At 39.6% G+C, this 17,308-nt stretch overlaps 1 protein-coding gene across 1 annotated transcript in view; it reads right to left on the bottom strand.

The window, feature by feature from the left end:
* Positions 1–733: 733 nt before the first annotated feature.
* Positions 734–17,308, bottom strand: part of ALDH1A1 (aldehyde dehydrogenase 1 family member A1) — a 35,974-nt gene continuing 19,399 nt past the window's right edge. Inside the window, exons 7-13 of the mRNA XM_057425813.1 lie at positions 12,733–12,846; positions 11,007–11,109; positions 10,275–10,459; positions 7,401–7,565; positions 5,470–5,627; positions 3,608–3,682; positions 734–1,332 (exon numbers count right to left, since the gene is read on the bottom strand). Of these exons, the coding sequence (XP_057281796.1) occupies positions 1,260–1,332; positions 3,608–3,682; positions 5,470–5,627; positions 7,401–7,565; positions 10,275–10,459; positions 11,007–11,109; positions 12,733–12,846 (873 nt within the window). The 3' untranslated portion in view covers positions 734–1,259. The remainder of the gene's footprint in view (positions 1,333–3,607; positions 3,683–5,469; positions 5,628–7,400; positions 7,566–10,274; positions 10,460–11,006; positions 11,110–12,732; positions 12,847–17,308) is intronic.

The raw sequence follows: 17,308 nt of genomic DNA, 5'->3' as shown, positions 1-17,308 counted from the left end.
CTTTTCCTTTACTTAGTATTTATTTTGATTTTTGTTCTTTCCTCTTCTGAACAGAAAACATGACCCTGTCAGTATCAGGCTATGTAATTGCTGTGCTTGGTGTGTATAGATCACTGTCCGAGAGCTTATCTGGCGGCTGCTGATGGTGAGTGGCCATTGGAGCATGCTGAAAGCTGCACTAGCAGAAGATTGCAAAACACTAAAGCTGCACAGACTGAGAGACCTTATAGGTTCTGATCAGCTTGGCACACTATCTGCAGAGGGCCTTTATGAGAATAAGCAGCTATAAGAAAAAGAGAGGATGAGGAAAAAGAATGAAGTGAAACAGTAGACTAGAGGAGGAAAGATGAGGGAGGAAAACATGCAAGTTTTATGCAGGAATATGAGTACACTTAAAGAAGAAGAGATTACCTTGCCTCACCTCCTCTTCTCTTCTTTCCCTTCAGTATTTCTTGCTTGTCATCTTTTAGAACTTTATTATATACTTAACACTAAAAAGCCAAGTGTTGGCTCTTTGCAAACTGCCCAGGGCTCTCTGTGTTCATATTTTTCCCTTTGTAATACTGTTGAAGTATTAGGGACTTAGGCCTCCATGTAGCCAATACAGTAGATTTCTGATGACCTAAACACACCACTGAGACAGTAGCTCCTCTTTAGAGATATAAAATATGTGATACATGAGAGACAGCGGTAAACCAGTGTAATAGGAAAGACTAATGCAAGGAGCAATATCAGGTTTTGAAGATGAATTTTAATATGGTTTAATATTATCCAGATTACATTTATGTAGTGTGATGAACAATTCAGTAGTCTAAAAAATACATCTAAAAAAAGTCTACTATTTTTAAAGACACAGAGGAGTATCTGGTAATTACTCGTAAGTGCTTTTGTTAAGGTCACAAAGACAAGAAAATGCAAAGAGTTCACCATCTAACATTTAGAAGAGCACAGAAGTTCAAACTGTACCTGTAGGATACATTGAAAAAGTAATATTTTCAGAGCACTAGACACTTTCTACTGAAAAGTAGTTTTTTCTCAACATGAATTTAAACATCACTCAGCTATGTACCAGACATTAAGGTTTCCTTTTCTCAAGTAATGACACTAAAATTGTTGACAATATCCTTCATATTGTTAATGTAAGCACACAATTAGAAATCAGGAAGGTTAATGAATATTTTGGGACACAAAAGCTTTCCGAATTCAGATAGCTTTTTCAGATTCATTTGAAGGTGTTAAATTCTGCACCTCAAGCAGCATTACGAGTTCTTCTGTGGGATTTTGATTGTGACAGTCTTAACTTCTGTGTATTCATGAAGGCCATATTCTCCCCTAGATAAAAGAGAACCAAGAGCAATATTTACGTTAATTTTTTTTCGTATGACTTATGTCCTGGATGGGATTTTTGGTTCTGCTTTGCAATTGGCCATGTATGTAACAAGCATGCTGGACATAGAAGACATCTGTGCAACTAGACTGCTGCTGGAAGTATTTGGAAAAGCTACAACTGTCTCCTGAGAAAAGTGAGAGACAGCAAATTCATTTCTGTAGAGCAAATCAGGCACATGTTAGGTCTTCACAAACATGATCAAGAAGTTATTTGCAAAGGCCTTCCTCTAATGTCAAGATTCTTCTCCAGAGTCAAAGAACAGATGCTTTATCTCAAGTAAGTGAAGGACATTATTAATCCACTACGAAATCTCACAGACAGTAAAAACCACTAGACTCTTTCTGACATTTTATTAACACGATTCCGACTTTATGCTTTGCATGATGAAATGAAGCTTGCTTGTGTGCATAGATGTTTGACATCTGACACAATAAAACTCTTTAGCAGTAGTTGATTGTTTTATAGAAAAATACAATTTTATTTTTTACTACAGTACAATGTTATTCAGTTCTCATTGCCGTCTTACTAGATACATATGTATGCAAAAGAGAAATCTGTGCTCAGACCTCTCATGCAGTGGAGAAATGTTTACTGATTCTTTTCCTTTTTGAAGAGGTATTCTGTTAGTGCATGACATTCAGTAGTTTAATTCATAACGGTATTATCATTTCAAGAATGATAATTTTATTCAGGGAATTTTATTCTGGGATTCAAAGAAGTCAACAGCTTGACATACTAACTTCCTGATTATTTCAGTGCAGTTATTTCACACATACTTCTGCCTCTCTCATAACTAATTGCCAGAAATGTTCTTTCCAGGTCAGACATCTATCTGGTACTAGTTATTTCCTTGATCTTTAGCAAAAATATTCTTATTTGTCCCCTAATTATGATTTTGAAACAAGCATTGGGAAAAGCTTAATTTGCACAAAAGTTTACTTCCTTCAAAATGCACTGTTATAGACAATATTAATCTTTATGATAACCTATTATAATTTTTCTGTTATTTACAGCAAATAAATCCCAAAAATATTCCTGCAAAAGGATGTAATTCAGAATTGGTGATCTCCCAGTGTTTGTCAATCAGCAAATGAAAAACATTCCTTGATAACAATGACCTAAGTTATGGGTGTTATTTCACGTTGATGTTTTCTAAAGCTCTCAGCATTGGCATAACTCTGTCTCCTTTGAAGTCAGTGGGAGCTTTGCAATCAGGTGCAGATTGAGTCCATTGATGAGCAAACATGAAAACCCTAGCCTTCACCTCTTGAAAAAAAAGAAAAACCCAACCCAAACCAAACGAAAAGAAAACAACAGTCCCAAACCCAGAGGAAAAAGAAGCTCTGTATCATTTCAGCTGCACATATATTTTTCATGACTTCCATTATTCTTCAGAAGTACTAAGCATTTGGCAAAATAAAAGGGGAAACTTACCCATTTTGGTTTTTATGCATTGTTTAAAAAACACTTTGTTTTTCCCAGATGTATGGCATTTTTAACAAAGGACAACTTGTGATTCATGTTTGAAGAAAAAAAAACAACCCAGAAGACATAATTCTACATAATGTAATGAAGATGTATCATATTAAATGTTTCATGATTTGGCACATTATGCGAAGATCAGGATGAATTCAGGTAAGACAAGACATGATTCAAATTGAAACTAGACTGAACCTGATAAATTTGAAAGAATTTTATTAGCTTATATTTTCTGTACACTTCACCAATCTGAATAATACAGATTATTTTTGTCATAATTTCTGGTCAAGCTAGGACATACTGTAAAAATATTGCTGCAAGGCTGTTAAACTGAAAATCTAGTTTAAATCAAGGATTTTTAGATGTCTAATGTTTTCAAAAAACTAGCATTGAAAGGCAATTCCACAAACTACACCCATATATAAGTTTCTGCAAATCACACCTTCTCTATACATGAAAAAGCTGTAAACCATAAACACAGTTTTGCATATGAGTAGGATACAAGATACTAAAATTGGTCATTTGGAAAAAATGTGTATCAAAGTGATTTTCTTATTTGTTTCAGGGAGTAATACTTTGCTTGACGTTGTCTTACACAACATGAAGCATCTATATGCTGTATAGACTAATTTGACAAAATACTGAACTGGGCCTCCTGGTTATGAATGTTTAAAATTGAGTTTTGGAATTTTATTTTGTAGTTCCTGTGAGCTTACATTTTAAAAACTATTTACTTACATTTCTCGTCCATTTCCTGACATCTTAAATCCTCCAAAAGTGCACTGAGCAGACAGTGCACTGTAACAATTAACCCTGGAAGAACAGGAAAGTTACTTTTGACAGTATGAAACAATTTTTTAACTTCTGTAAAATCAGTGGGTTTCTGTTGCCGGTAAAAAAAACCCCAATGTTGATATTAACAAAATATATCTCAATAATGTATTTGCAAAAGTATGTGTAGTTAAATGTTCAGAGAAACAACAGAAACTACATTTATTAGGGTTCTAACTGTCAGATATTTTTCTGATAGTTATGATAAAATTCCCTCCTAACTAGCACATAAACTCTGAAACTAAAGTTAAATAAATCTTCTGCAGGTGCATTTCTAACAGATGAATTCAGAATCACTTCGGTACATATTTAGGAAGGTTTGTCTGGTTGTACTCAATGTTAAACCATATTAAGTGTTAAACCACTGTATCATGGTGGAGAACAAAACACAATAATGAGTAAGAAAAGAATTACACAGGGGAATTCGTGGTGTGAAGAGTTTTGGCAGAATGTGTATTCTGCCTGTTGGCTGAGAATCACAGAATCTCTTTTTGTCTTGCAGCGTTGTCAAATCAGATTTCTCTATTTCCATATCTTATAATTTCTTCTTCTGAAACCAGTCTACTCATTTCAACAAAAGAGGTTCTACTCACAGTTGAGGGTTCCTAGACAGACCATCAACCACATACCAGTAAAACCAAAAGGTACCACATTTATTTTGATCTTTCTTGCTTTTAAAGAATACCACGAGGTAATGGGTTCAAACTTACAGAGGAAGTTCAGGTTAGATATAAGGAAGAAGTTCTTTACTGTGAGGCTGGGTGAGGCACTGGAACAGGCTGCCCAAAGAAGTGATAAATGCTCCATCCCTGGCAGCGTTTAAGGCCAGGTTGGGCAGGGCATTGGGTAACATGGTTTAGTGTGAGGCATTCGTGTCCATGGCAGGGAGGGTTGGAACTGGATGATCTTAAGGTCCTTTCCAACCCTAACCATTCTATGATTCTACAAATTCTGAAGTCAAAACGGTTAAATTATTTTTTGAAAGTGTATGTTTTCAGGTCACAGTACCTGGGCTGGAATTTGTGCTGTTTGCAAGTTCTTTCAGATAAAATATAGACTGGACACAGGTTTAGCATTAAAGTAAAAATTGGTTGTTTTCTTTCTGATGCATTGAGAAGTAACTGTAGGGAAATGCAGGTGTTTGTCAGTGATAGCTATTAGACTCATTCTGCTGTTCTTCCAGGCTTTCCACACTTGCAGCTCTTTGTCTTTCCAGGTCCATGTAGGTCGCCTTTTTCTTTTCCATTGCTGGAAATAGTTGCCCTTCTAATTGTAGTAGTTCTCCCTCACTTGTTTTTCCTTCCTTTTTTTCAACCACATTTTGTCAATCTTTTGCATCACAGGTGAATGTTGTGCTCAGATTAATAGCCTCAGAACTTCAGATATTTAATTTCTTTACACACTGCATAAAGTAATCACCACAAATTATGTATTGGGCTGTCCCCAGATCCTGAATGGAAACCAAAGTGGCACTGTCACTGTATTTTGTTTTGTCTCCTTTCCTTATTAGCAAGTCAATTTCCTTTTTCAGACTAAGATAACTTTGTGAAGACTTACAAGAAGTATTTATCTAACAGCATGTTAAGTGTGTTGAGGTAAGGGGAAGAGAGACATAAGAGGATGGCAGGATGGCATTAATCTACCTCCCTAAAGATGACAAGGAATTGAAATATAAAAATATACTGCCAAAAGAGGTCTTAAAATGTCCTAGAACTACTGCCATTGGGACCTGCAGTTCTGAAGGAAGTATTATAAAAGCCACCACTTACCATACAGTTCCAGCCTGAAGAGCAGCTGCAAATGTCAGTGCCTTATCAATGTCTTTGGTAAAAACTGCTGCTGCTAAGCCATAGGTAGTATTATTTGCCCTCTTGATAACTTCATCTATGGTTTTAAACTTCATGATTTGTTGAACAGGTCCAAATATCTGTTTCAGACACATGCAAACATATGAAGTGGACTAGAATAGCTTACTATTGTAAATAATGTACATTTCTAAAATATACTTCTGTCAGATTGCCCTATTCCTAAATTCATTCAGTCAGGAGTGTGCATCTCATAACAGAGTTCTAAAAAGGATTATAAATTCATGTAAAGATTTTTGTGGCATGAAACCAATCAAGATAGCCTATTGTAAAACTACTAATAAATAAGTAAATAAAAGATGAAAACAAATGAAAAAAAAAGATTAAAAGACACCCACCATAAAGGTAGCTAGCATGGAGTCACAGCGTGCTACATATCTATGCTACCTACCAACAAACTGGTATTTCCTTGATAAACTGCAGTTTTAGAATTGAGAAAGATGTTCAGCTTTTCCTTCTTCTAAACTTTCTATTAGACTTCCTTCTTCTAAACTTTCTATTAGACTTTCATCTCTACAGGTAGCTGCACAACTGGGCATGGACACCAAGTGAAACAACTAATTCTTCTTTCCATATGGGTGTTATGAGAGGTTGTGGTTCCTCAGGCACATCTTTCCCACTAGTGTTGCTTTTGTGCTCTCAGCCAGAGGTGCCCATGTCCACCATATAGTGCCAAGGTTGTGTAGAGCAGGGGGACATATCACATATAATTTCTTCTGCTCCATAGATCATGAGCTTTCCACTTGATTTTCTTGGGAAGGGTTTAGTGCTAGTTTCTAACTAGAGTTGCAGGGATTGGTTTACATTGCTCAGAGAGCCATTGAACGTTCCCCACTGTTCAGGCTGTGAGCTTCAGAACCCAGATATTCTTTACACTGCCTTAGCTCTCTGGGATTTCATTGCTCAGTACACTCAAAATAGTATGAGGAAAGTGTTCTTGTACTGCTGACCCAGAGGAAACCAATAGATCTGTGAAGAAACATACCTCTCAGTTTCCTATCTGCCTCCCAGACCCAAATTATTTCTCTCACTGCACTCTCCTGTTTTACCCCTCCCTCCTAATCACAATTAAATCTAGATGCTCTGCTATTCCTTTTAGCTCAGCTTTTTGACTTTTGCTGAAAGTACTCTGTATGTTGAGCAGATGCATCAGCAGCATTGATGGCTGTTAAAAGCAACACCTAGATTCGTAATAATTTTGAAGGAGCTTTCTAGTATGGAGAAGTATAATGGACATCGATTGCAACACATTTGCAGCAGTTATTAACCAAGATGAATGTAAAAAAAAACCCACACAGCAGTGGCCATGACTGGACTTCAAGGCTGTGTTTACAGAACTGTTTTTCTGAATGATACATCAGCCCTGTACTAGGAACTCTCTCCTTTTCCTTGCAAATAGTCACTGGTGTCCTGGCACTGACACCTTAATTGTGTCCAGACCCCAACTTCGGTGGTTTCTCAGGCAGTGCAAAGAATTTACAAGCTGTACCATCAAGGTTTACTTCTCTGTGAGAGGTTACTGTGACTCTAACATGTGAGACATGGGCACTACGGGTGATGTAAACAATTCAAATCTCAACATTTCTTCTTTACTGACAGATTAAGCTGGGACCTTTGTTGGCAGGCCAGATCCATGCTCCTGTACCTCACCTGCACTGAGTTGGTGAACCAGGCATCAGAAACCAAGAAAAGCATTTTAAACACCACCACGACGGAGCAATAGATTTACTCAAAGCATTTTTATGTAACCACTTGACCTTCTAAATGGATATTTTGTACGGACATTTAAATGGATAATCTCCAGTGAGAGTACAGGCTGCCAAGACTTTATTTACCTCTTCTTTGGCGATGCGCATGTCATCTGTAACGTCAGAAAAAACTGTAGGCTGGATGAAGTAACCTTTGTCTCCCCATGGACCTCCTCCACATTCCAGTTTGGCTCCTTCTTTTTTCCCACTTTCAATTAGCTCCAGGATTTTTTGAAACTGCTCCTTATCAATCTAAATGAAAAGAAATTACAGGGATAAAACCAGCACACGCAATAACAATCGTTCTGACTCATTAACCAAAACCTAACAATGTTCCAGCCTTTTAAGTTACATGTGCTGAAGTGGAAGAGCTGGACAGCCCTGTAAATATTCTTGTCACTAGCTTCTACAAACTTTGCAGGCTTTTCTCAAATAGACCAGTAATCTGGAATTTTGACATAGGAGAATCAGCTATAGAGGGACTGATATCCTGCGTTTCTTTAGTAGAAGAAATGAAAGAAGATCTCTCAAATGACTGTTTTATACTTTTTCCAGTACTTTTGCCAACTGCAAATAGTTCATCAAAATAAAAATCACTGAGCCTGATTCTGCAAAAAAAGCAGAGGGCCTGATCTAGCCAGCAAGACTCTTCTGACCTTCACATGAGCCCTTCCAGAATTCATTGACAAAGTGGTCAAAAGAGAATAGGGGAGCAGAAAAAAGGTAGCGTATCATTTCCCCCCCCCCCCAAATCAACCAAACAACAGTTAAGGTCTGAAGGGAAATTGTGTATAGAATAACACCTATGTAAAGAAAACATCAATCGTAAAGCATGTTCAGTAAAAGAGTCCAACACCTTTTTTTTTTTTTCAATTTGTTCCATTTTCATGATTCCTTTATTCACCCTTTCAGGGTTCAGCCCTTCAAGCACTGGCTCATGAAGATACTGAGACTACTCTTAGAGGCTCTTGCATAGAAGCTTTTTCTCTTTGATCATACTCATCAGTCAGGAGGGTAGGCGCACCTTGTTCTCTTATTCATACAGTAAAAAGTTCATATTTCAGTTTAAGTAATAAGTTTTACTAGGCTCGTAGAACACAACAATATTTTTAAAGGTTCTGAGGAATCTTGGATGTGTATTAGACTAAACAGTTATTCAGCTAAAGCTGAGATAAAAGCTTATATTTATAAAGATCTGAATTTATAAGGATATTTATAAGGGGGCGATTTTTCATTTGCTGAGCTTCGTCATTTTGCTTTCAAACAGTTGCCTAATTGCATGATGAAGACATAAAATTTCTGCTACCCTGGTGGCCAGCTATTTCTTTGGCATAAACATCTTGTAGAGAAGATTAAAATTGAGATGAGACAGCTCACACTGCTGTCAGTTTTTCCTTTATTATGATTAGCATAATTTTTCTTACTAATGTGTGAATTAACATATATATGATTTTTTGAATTCCTGTAGGGCCTTTGGGTCTTCTTTGGTGCCCACTGTGCAAAGCATTACCTAAACTTGCTGCCTGAGGCAGGTTCTGCAGAGGGCCTGTGAGCTGGAGGATAAATATGGCTTTCAGGTAGGCTTTATGACTAAAGAGCATGGTTAATATGCTTGGTACAGGCTATAATTTTTTGCTTCTAGAAAGAATTATGCTGAGGACAACATTTGAAGATGAAGAGAGATATTTAACTTAATTGCCAGAAAAGAAATGCACCTAAACAGCATAGTTACAATTTTCCATTAAATGGAATCATAAGAAAAAAAGAGGTCAAGAATGGCAAATCGGGGGATTGGAAGAGAAAAGAGTCTTCATGTACTTTCAGATGTTTTCAGTAATGCTTTTTTTTTCCATGTTTAACATTCCTTTCTTTGTTAGTAAAAGTTTACTTTCATCTCTCAGTTAAACTGTTAGCATTAATTTTAAACTCAGCAAAGCCACAGTAACATAAGAGTGGTTTCCTATTAATTTTATATTAGCTGCACACCAGAGTGCTGAAGTTTACTTCAATCTTTCTACCCTCTGACATTTAAGTTTATTCAGCTGAACCTGTTAGCTTGTTAGCAAGACACACTGCAGGACACCAAAATACTATTTTTAAATTATCCAAAGTCTGAGGGGCTTAGAATGCAGTTTTCTAATTTACTTGGTATCTTTGATTACATAAAATGACTGTGATACCTTACAAGGAACACGTTACATTATGAAATGTGCGGGAATTGCTTTGTCTCCAGCCTTTGCCTTGTCTCAAATAGAATTCCTTTATTTTGTGACAACCATCATATATGTGCATAATAGCTCTGCCAAGAAAGTGTATACTCTCTAGTACAGACTGATACAGGAAAAAGACTCTAGATAGAAACAAATTAAACAACGTTCTATTGTGATCCACTGAATCCATAGAACTGTGATAGCTGTGCTTTTTAATATTGCATTTTAGCATTCATTTAATGGGGAAGCTGTTGGTATAACATCTTAACAAAACCAACAAAAAGTAAAAAATGTGTAATTACACATTTTAATTGTGTAATATTCTGTAATCGGCAGCACCATAATGAAGCACTAGCACTTTGAAAAAAGGAAAAAGACAGCATTAAATTTTATTTCCTCAAGCTATTTGCTCACAGTGGTTGTATTTGAAAACATTGTTAGCGATTTCTGACATGGGTGACCATACTTGCACTTTTATAGCTGTTGCACTGTAGCTTTCTCAGAGCATTTCAGTTCTATATAATTGTTCCCATTTTGTAATAAAAGCAACTAGAAGAGAGAAAGAAACCTCATCCTTAGGCCTATGATAGTGTCACAGAAGGTCATGTCTCGTGCTTCGTTCTCTTGGTCTTCCAGACTAATCACTAAACAACTGCACTTAGCCTTGAAGTTAATACAACAATAGGTATAGAAGTAGATTAAACTGTGCTGTCACATTGCAATTATATTGGAAACACATCACATTACTTACTTGAGGGCCTTGCTGTACACCAGGCAACAGAGGATTTCCAAGGGTATACTTCTTTGCTCGTTCAATGCTTCGTCGAACAAACTCGTCATAAATAGGCTCTTCCACAAAAATCCTAGATGCTGCTATACAACACTGCCCCTGGTGGTAGAACAGACCAATATGTGCAAATTCCACAGCGGCGTCCACTGCAAAGAAATGCAGAGTTCATCAGATTGTAAACTTGAATGGTCATAAACTCCTTAAAAAACTTTGTCACTCCGTCCCTTTTCCCTTTTTAGTGCTTCCTATTTTTAAGTAATACCTTGTAATACAGATAGTCATCCATTTACTTTTGTCCAAAACTACTTTTATTAAGAGTAGCATGGTGCCCCTAGGCAAACACACATTCAGCTGCTCTTTGTGAAATGTAGATTCAACATTATCTTTTTAGCAGTACCAAGAGGAGTATTTAGCTAGATAGCTAATAAACACATATAACATCCATCTAGCTGCTTTTGGTTCTGCATTCATGTTATATTAGGGTGCACAGGTTGTCAGAGGTTCATATCCATTCATGAGTCACCAATTTTTGGTGGCAGTCTAACTTAAAACTATAGTGTGACCAGAAAACCTTAAAAATTACTGCTTCATTAAACAGATACATATGATTTATTAACAAAGAAAACAAAAAGAATGTGGTAATTGCAAGAGTAGTACGTTTATATATGTTTATGTAACAAAAATGTTACTAACAGTCTGCGTCCGCAAATATAATGTTAGGACTTTTTCCTCCAAGCTCCAATGTAACTCTTTTCAGATTGCTCTTTCCTGCTGCTTCTTTAATCAGTTTGCCAACCTAAAATGTAGGGAGAAGACAGCTTTATCTTAAAAATTTTGTTATGACTTCCATAACACTTCTCGGAGTTCCTCAAAAGGGAAAATCAGTTCACAGTTGTCTGCGATCCCAGTAACTGCAGAAAGAATAAATAAATAAATATATGAATGAAAATAAAAAGAAGAGAGTACAGCTAATTTGCAGTTTATGCACCAGGAATACTTCCTAGAAGAGTCAGGGTGGAGGTGACTTGCAGTCCTGTGAAGCAGTAATGCTTGCCGGAATAGTTTCCCCCTAGACACACTTGGGTTAACTACTAAATATGTCTGATGCTTTTTTGGTTGCCACCATTCTACTTGCTTGTATCTGAATTATGAGTAGGCACTGATTTCTGCTTTGCCAGTTGCCCCCGTTAGCTTGAAATTCCTCTGGTTTATACATGGGAAAGCCCTTTGATGCACAAAGTGTATGAGAGAAAAAGCAGATATCTACACTGCCTGCATGGCCAAATCTTCCTTATTTCAGAATCTCCCTTAGAAGAAAGAAGAGGAAATGAACATTGTGAGGCAGAACCCCTACCCTGCTTCTTTCCATTGATGACATAATTAAAGCAAATACCTAATATGAATTGTCCTGGAAAAACTATGAAGGGAAAACATGCTTGTAGCCCTTGTGGTTTTGGCCTGTAACTGCTCATGTGGGGCAAACATGAGATATTTTCCTCCTTCTGGCAGCCTTCCTGCCTAATTTCTCACTGCTAAATTTCACTGTCTTTGGTGAACAGGAACATCACTGAAGTGTACGATTACACCTTCTGGTCCACCTCCCTTTGGAGGTGCAGAGGGCACTGGGAATTGTAGTTGTTACTGTCCATTGGAAACACCTGTGAGATATTTCTCAGCTATTGTCTTTTCCCTTTATTTCAGAGCTAAAGGTTTCTAGGTGTAAACACAGCTGTCGCACTCATTGTGTATGGACCTTTGACATAAGACCATGATATTTATCATTGGAGGGTACACCAGACAGGAGGCCAGTTGGCAGCTCTAAAATCAGTCATTTCAAAGTTAAGGTTAGGGGAAATTAACAGTGACCTGTCTTTCAGTTATTAAAATGATACATATTCAAAATCACTTCCAAGACCACCCAGCTGATGATTAGGATCATTCAAATACCAAAAAGCCATCACCTCACCCAAGCGCATGCAACAATGAGATTTCTGAAGTAACCCCCTACCATCCCGTTGTTATTAACATTAAAGAGAACAGAGCACAGACTGTTTCACTCTTTGCATTTTAAGAAATAATTATTCTTAAAAAAAAACAAAAAACCCCAAAAGTTATGAAAATGTGGGGGTTTTTTTGTGTTTTTTTTTTAAAGGACAAGACTTAAACTAGCTTTAGTACATTATAAGCTGTTGTATCTCATGGACTGCCTTATTTGAAGGTCTTTCCTGAAATACAAACATTGTTTAAATATGTTTGAAGTTAATAATAACCAACAAATCATTAAACAGATTTTGTTTAACAAATCAGCAGCCAAAAGAAAGAGAAAAAGTAAAAGTTACATAGAGCAATTTAGACATTAAATCATTACTGGCAGAGGGGCATGTTTCCTGCACATAGTCTCGTGCTGTCATTATAGTACCTCTGTAGAGCCTGTGAAAGCTATTTTATCTACATCCATGTGGTGAGAAATTGCTGCTCCAGCGGTGGGTCCAAAGCCTGGCACAATGTTCACCACTCCAGGTGGAAATCCAGCCTGAGTTGGAAGAGAGAATACTGTAAATTTTAGGAAGGATAATAACAGAAAGAACTTGTCTCATATAATCTTCCCTTTCCAGTTCTCCATTCACATTTTCTTAGTCATACAGTTATTCTTAACCCTAGAGCCCCAAATGTGTGTATTCTCACACGATTTCTGCCCTCTTTCCCTCACCTGCCTTTTGATCTTTTTGGATCTTTTTTTCAAAAACCAGAACATTTAATTTTAGTTCTTTTTAGTGCCATTGCCAAGGAATAAATTTATTTTTAGTTTGCTCTTCCAGTCAAATGTTAAAGTAAAAAAAGATTGTTTCATTTCATGTCTGTTACATTACAGCTATTTGAATCGTCCTGTGTGATTGCTTACATCTGGTCATTATCCCTCATTCTAGATGTAACTTAATGACTGCCAGCTTACACTGAAATTCTATTAAGAAGAGTGATGGAAACAGTACTTCAAACTGCATGCCCTTGCTTCTTCCTCTGAACATAGTTTGAAAGTAGAGTGGTGTCCTGGGTTTAGTAGTAGCAGTCAATTTTTCTCCTTCTTGGTAGCTGGTGCAGCTCTGTGTTTTGACTTCAACCTGGGAACAGTGCTGATAATACCGGTGTTTTCAGTTGTTGCTAAGTGATGTTTACCCTGACCAAGGACTTTGTGAGGCTCCTGCTCTGCCAGGGAGGAGGGGAAGCCGGGAGGAAGCAGAGACAGGACACCTGACCCGGGCTAGCCAAAGAGGTATTCCATACCACAGCATGTCATGCCCGGGGTGGGGGGTAACTGGGAGTTACCTGGAAGGACACGGGCTTCTGGGTCAGACTCGTTTCTCGGCGGGTGGTATTGTATTCTCTTCCCTTGTTATTTTCTCTTATCATTGTTGTCGTTGGTAGTAGCGGTGGTGATTTGTGTTGTACATTGGTTGCTGGACTGTTCTTGTCTCAACCCGTGGGAGTTGCAGTCTTTCAATTCTCCTCCCCATCCCTTTGGGAGAGGGGAAGGGGAGATCCCCGGGGAGGGGGGGGGGGGGGGTGTGGGCCTCGATTGCTTTCAGCCCTGCACCACTTACTGGGATTGTGTGAACAAGTTGTTTGGCTAGGGTTTAAACCACAACAGGTGGATGTTCAAAGGCAGGGTCTCGTCTGCACATCATGCAACTGATGTTACATGGAGTAAATGGGCTGCACTAATTACTCAAAGAACTCGAATAGGAAATCTCAGTCATCCAGGCATTCTAGAAGTCATCATGGACTGGCCAGAGGGCAACGATTTCGGAATGTCAGCAGAGGAGGAGGTGATGCGTGCTGAAGAGGTCCCACCATATAATAAACTGTCAGAAAGTGAAAAGCAGTATGCCTTGTTTACTGATGGCTCTTGCCGTATTGTGGGAAAGCATCGGAGATGGAAGGCAGCTGTATGGAGTCCTGGACGACAAGTTGCAGAAACTGCTGAAGGAGAGGGTGAATCGAGTCAGTTTGCCGAGGTGAAAGCCATCCAGCTGGCCCTGGACATTGCTGAACGAGAAAAGTGGCCAGTACTTTATCTCTATACTGACTCATGGATGGTGGCAAATGCCCTGTGGGGGTGGTTGAAGCAATGGAAGCAGAGCAACTGGCAACGCAGAGGTAAACCCATCTGGGCTGCTGCACTGTGGAAAAATATTGCTGCCAGGGTGCAGAACCTGGTGGTGAAGATACTCCATGTAGATGCTCACGTACCCAAGAGTCAGGCCACTGAGGAACACCAGAACAACCAGCAGATGGATAAAGCTGCTAAGATTGAAGTGGCTCAGATGGACTTACATTGGCAACATAAAGATGAATTATTTTTGGCCCGGTGGGCCCATGACACTTCAGGCCATCAGGGCAGAGATGCAACATATAGATGGGCCCGTGATCGAGGGGTGGACTTAACAATGGACACTATTGCCCAGGTTATTCATGAGTGTGAAACATGTGCTGCAATTAAACAAGCCAAGCGGTTAAAGCCTCTTTGGTATGGAGGACGATGGTTGAAGTATAAATATGGGGAGGTCTGGCAGATTGACTATATCACACTGCCACCAACCCGCCAAGGCAAGTGCCATGCCAAGCAACCACCGGGTGGCTGGAAACATACGCTGTGCCCCATGCAACTGCCCGGAACACTATCCTGGGCCTTGAAAAACAGATTTTGTGGCTACATGGCACCCCAGAGAGAATTGAGTCAGACAATGGGACTCATTTCCGGAGTAACCTTATAGATATTTGGGCCAAGGAGCATGGCATTGAGTGGGTATATCACATCCCCTACCATGCACCAGCCTCTGGGAAAATCTCTTGGTCCTCCTATATTGTCGTTTGACGCCAGACAAAACCCAAACCTGACTCTGCTTAACTCTTGAAATCAGTTGTGGGCAAAAAACACTCTGTATGCGTGCCAACATGGTGATCCCCATCATGATCAGCAAACAAGTCTCAACAGCATTAAAAGGCCATTCAAAAACTTCAAAACTCTCAAATGTAAATGGTCTGGTGGGAGGACTGGGAGGGTAAAAGAATGTCTCCTTCACAGGTTGAGCACCTGAGAAGGGGAAAAAAGATGTGTAATTGCTAAGCACTTCTATTATATACCTCCCAAAGTATAAAGGTGGTGACCACACTGGGAACATAAGCCAGATCACAGTATCACAATATGCTAGAGATTGGAAGGGACCTCGAAAGATCATCTAGTCCAATCCCCCTGCCGGAGCAGGAACACCTAGATAATGTTGCACAGGAATGTGTCCAGGCGGGTTTTGAATGTCTCCAGGGAAGGAGACTCCACAACCTCCCTGGGCAGCCTGTTCCAGTGTTCTGTCACCCTCACTGAGAAGAAGTTTCTTCTCAAGTTTAAGTGGAACCTCTTGTGTTCCAGTTTGTACCCGTTACCCCTTGTCCTATCATTGTTGCCACTGAGTAGAGCCTGGCTCCATCCTCGTGACACTCCCCCTTTATATATTTATATACACTAATAAGGTCACCCCTCAGTATCCTCTTCTCCAAACTATAGAGACCCAGCTCCCTCAGTCTTTCCTCATAAGGGAGATGCTCCACTCCCTTAATCATCTTAGTTGCCCTGCGCTGGACTCTCTCCAGCAGGTCCCTGTCCTTCTTGAACTGAGGGGCCCAGAACTGGACACAATATTCCAGATGGGGTCTCACCAGGGCAGAGTAGAGGGGAAGGAGGACCTCTCTCGACCTACTAACCACCCCCCTTCTAATACACCCCAGGATGCCATTGGCCTTCTTGGCCACAAGGGCACAGTGTTGGCTCATGGTCATCCTGTCGTCCACTAGGACCCCCAGGTCCCTCTCCCCTACACTGCTCTCTAACAGGTCGTTTCGCAACCTATACTGGAACCTGGGGTTGTTCCTGCCCAGATGCAGGACTCTACACTTTCCCTTGTTATATTTCATCAAGTTACTCCCTGCCCAACTCTCCAGCCTGTCCAGGTCTCGCTGGACAGTTTCATGATCAATGATTCTATTGTATTGCAAGTCATCACCATAAAGTACAATGAGGCAAAAACCTTAGCCCAAGCGCCACACTTGAAAAACACCAATACAGCAAATACCGGATGGAAGTAAGATATGATATACTGAAACTGTGAGATCAAGTGGAACAACTTTGAGAGCCAATAAATCAACATTGCGACTAATGACTATTAATCTGGACAGATCTGTCATTACCTCAACACTTTGGGCCCCATACTGGGTGCCAAAAATAACTGTCGTGGTTTTAACCCTAGCCAGACAACTTGTTCACACACTCCCAGTGAGTGGTGCAGGGCTGACAACAATCGAGACCCCCCCCCCCCCCAAAGGGATGGGGAGGAGAATTGAAAGACTGCAACTCCCACGGGTTGAGACAAGAACAGTCCAGCAACCAATGTACAACACAAATCACCACTGCTACCACCAACGACAACAATGATAAGAGAAAATAACAAGGGAAGAGAATACAATACCACCCGCCGAGAAGCGAGTCCGACCCAGAAGCCCGCGTCTTTCCGGGTAACTCCCAGTTACCCCCCACCCCGGGCATGACGTGCTGTGGTATGGAATACCTCCTTGGCTAACTTGGGTCAGATGTCCTGTCTCTGCTTCCTCCCGGCTTCCCCTCCTCCCTGGCAGAGCAGGAGCCTCACAAAGTCGTTGGCCAGGGTAAACATCACTTAGCAACAACCTAAAACATCGGTGTTATCAGCACTGTTCCCAGGTTGAAGTCAAAACACAGAGCTGCACCAGCTACCAAGGAGAAAAATTGACTGCTACTGCTAAACCCAGGACAAGTGGCAACATGAGCATTTGAAGCACAGAAGAGGTAGATAGGCTACAACCACAAAAAAAAAAATGGCTGAGATATAGAAAATTCAATATCTTACCACTTTTTTGTTTAAAAAGCCTTTTTCTGTGAGCCAAATCAAACATTTTTTTCCCCCACC

Source organism: Pezoporus wallicus, unplaced genomic scaffold, assembly GCF_028554395.1.
Source record: "Pezoporus wallicus isolate ANWC-B61680 ecotype Strahan unplaced genomic scaffold, APGP_CSIRO_Pwel_v1 contig_7485, whole genome shotgun sequence".
NCBI lineage: Eukaryota > Metazoa > Chordata > Aves > Psittaciformes > Psittacidae > Pezoporus > Pezoporus wallicus.
The sequence above is the reverse complement of the archived record's forward strand: the minus strand, read 5'-3'. Positions and strand labels throughout refer to the sequence as shown.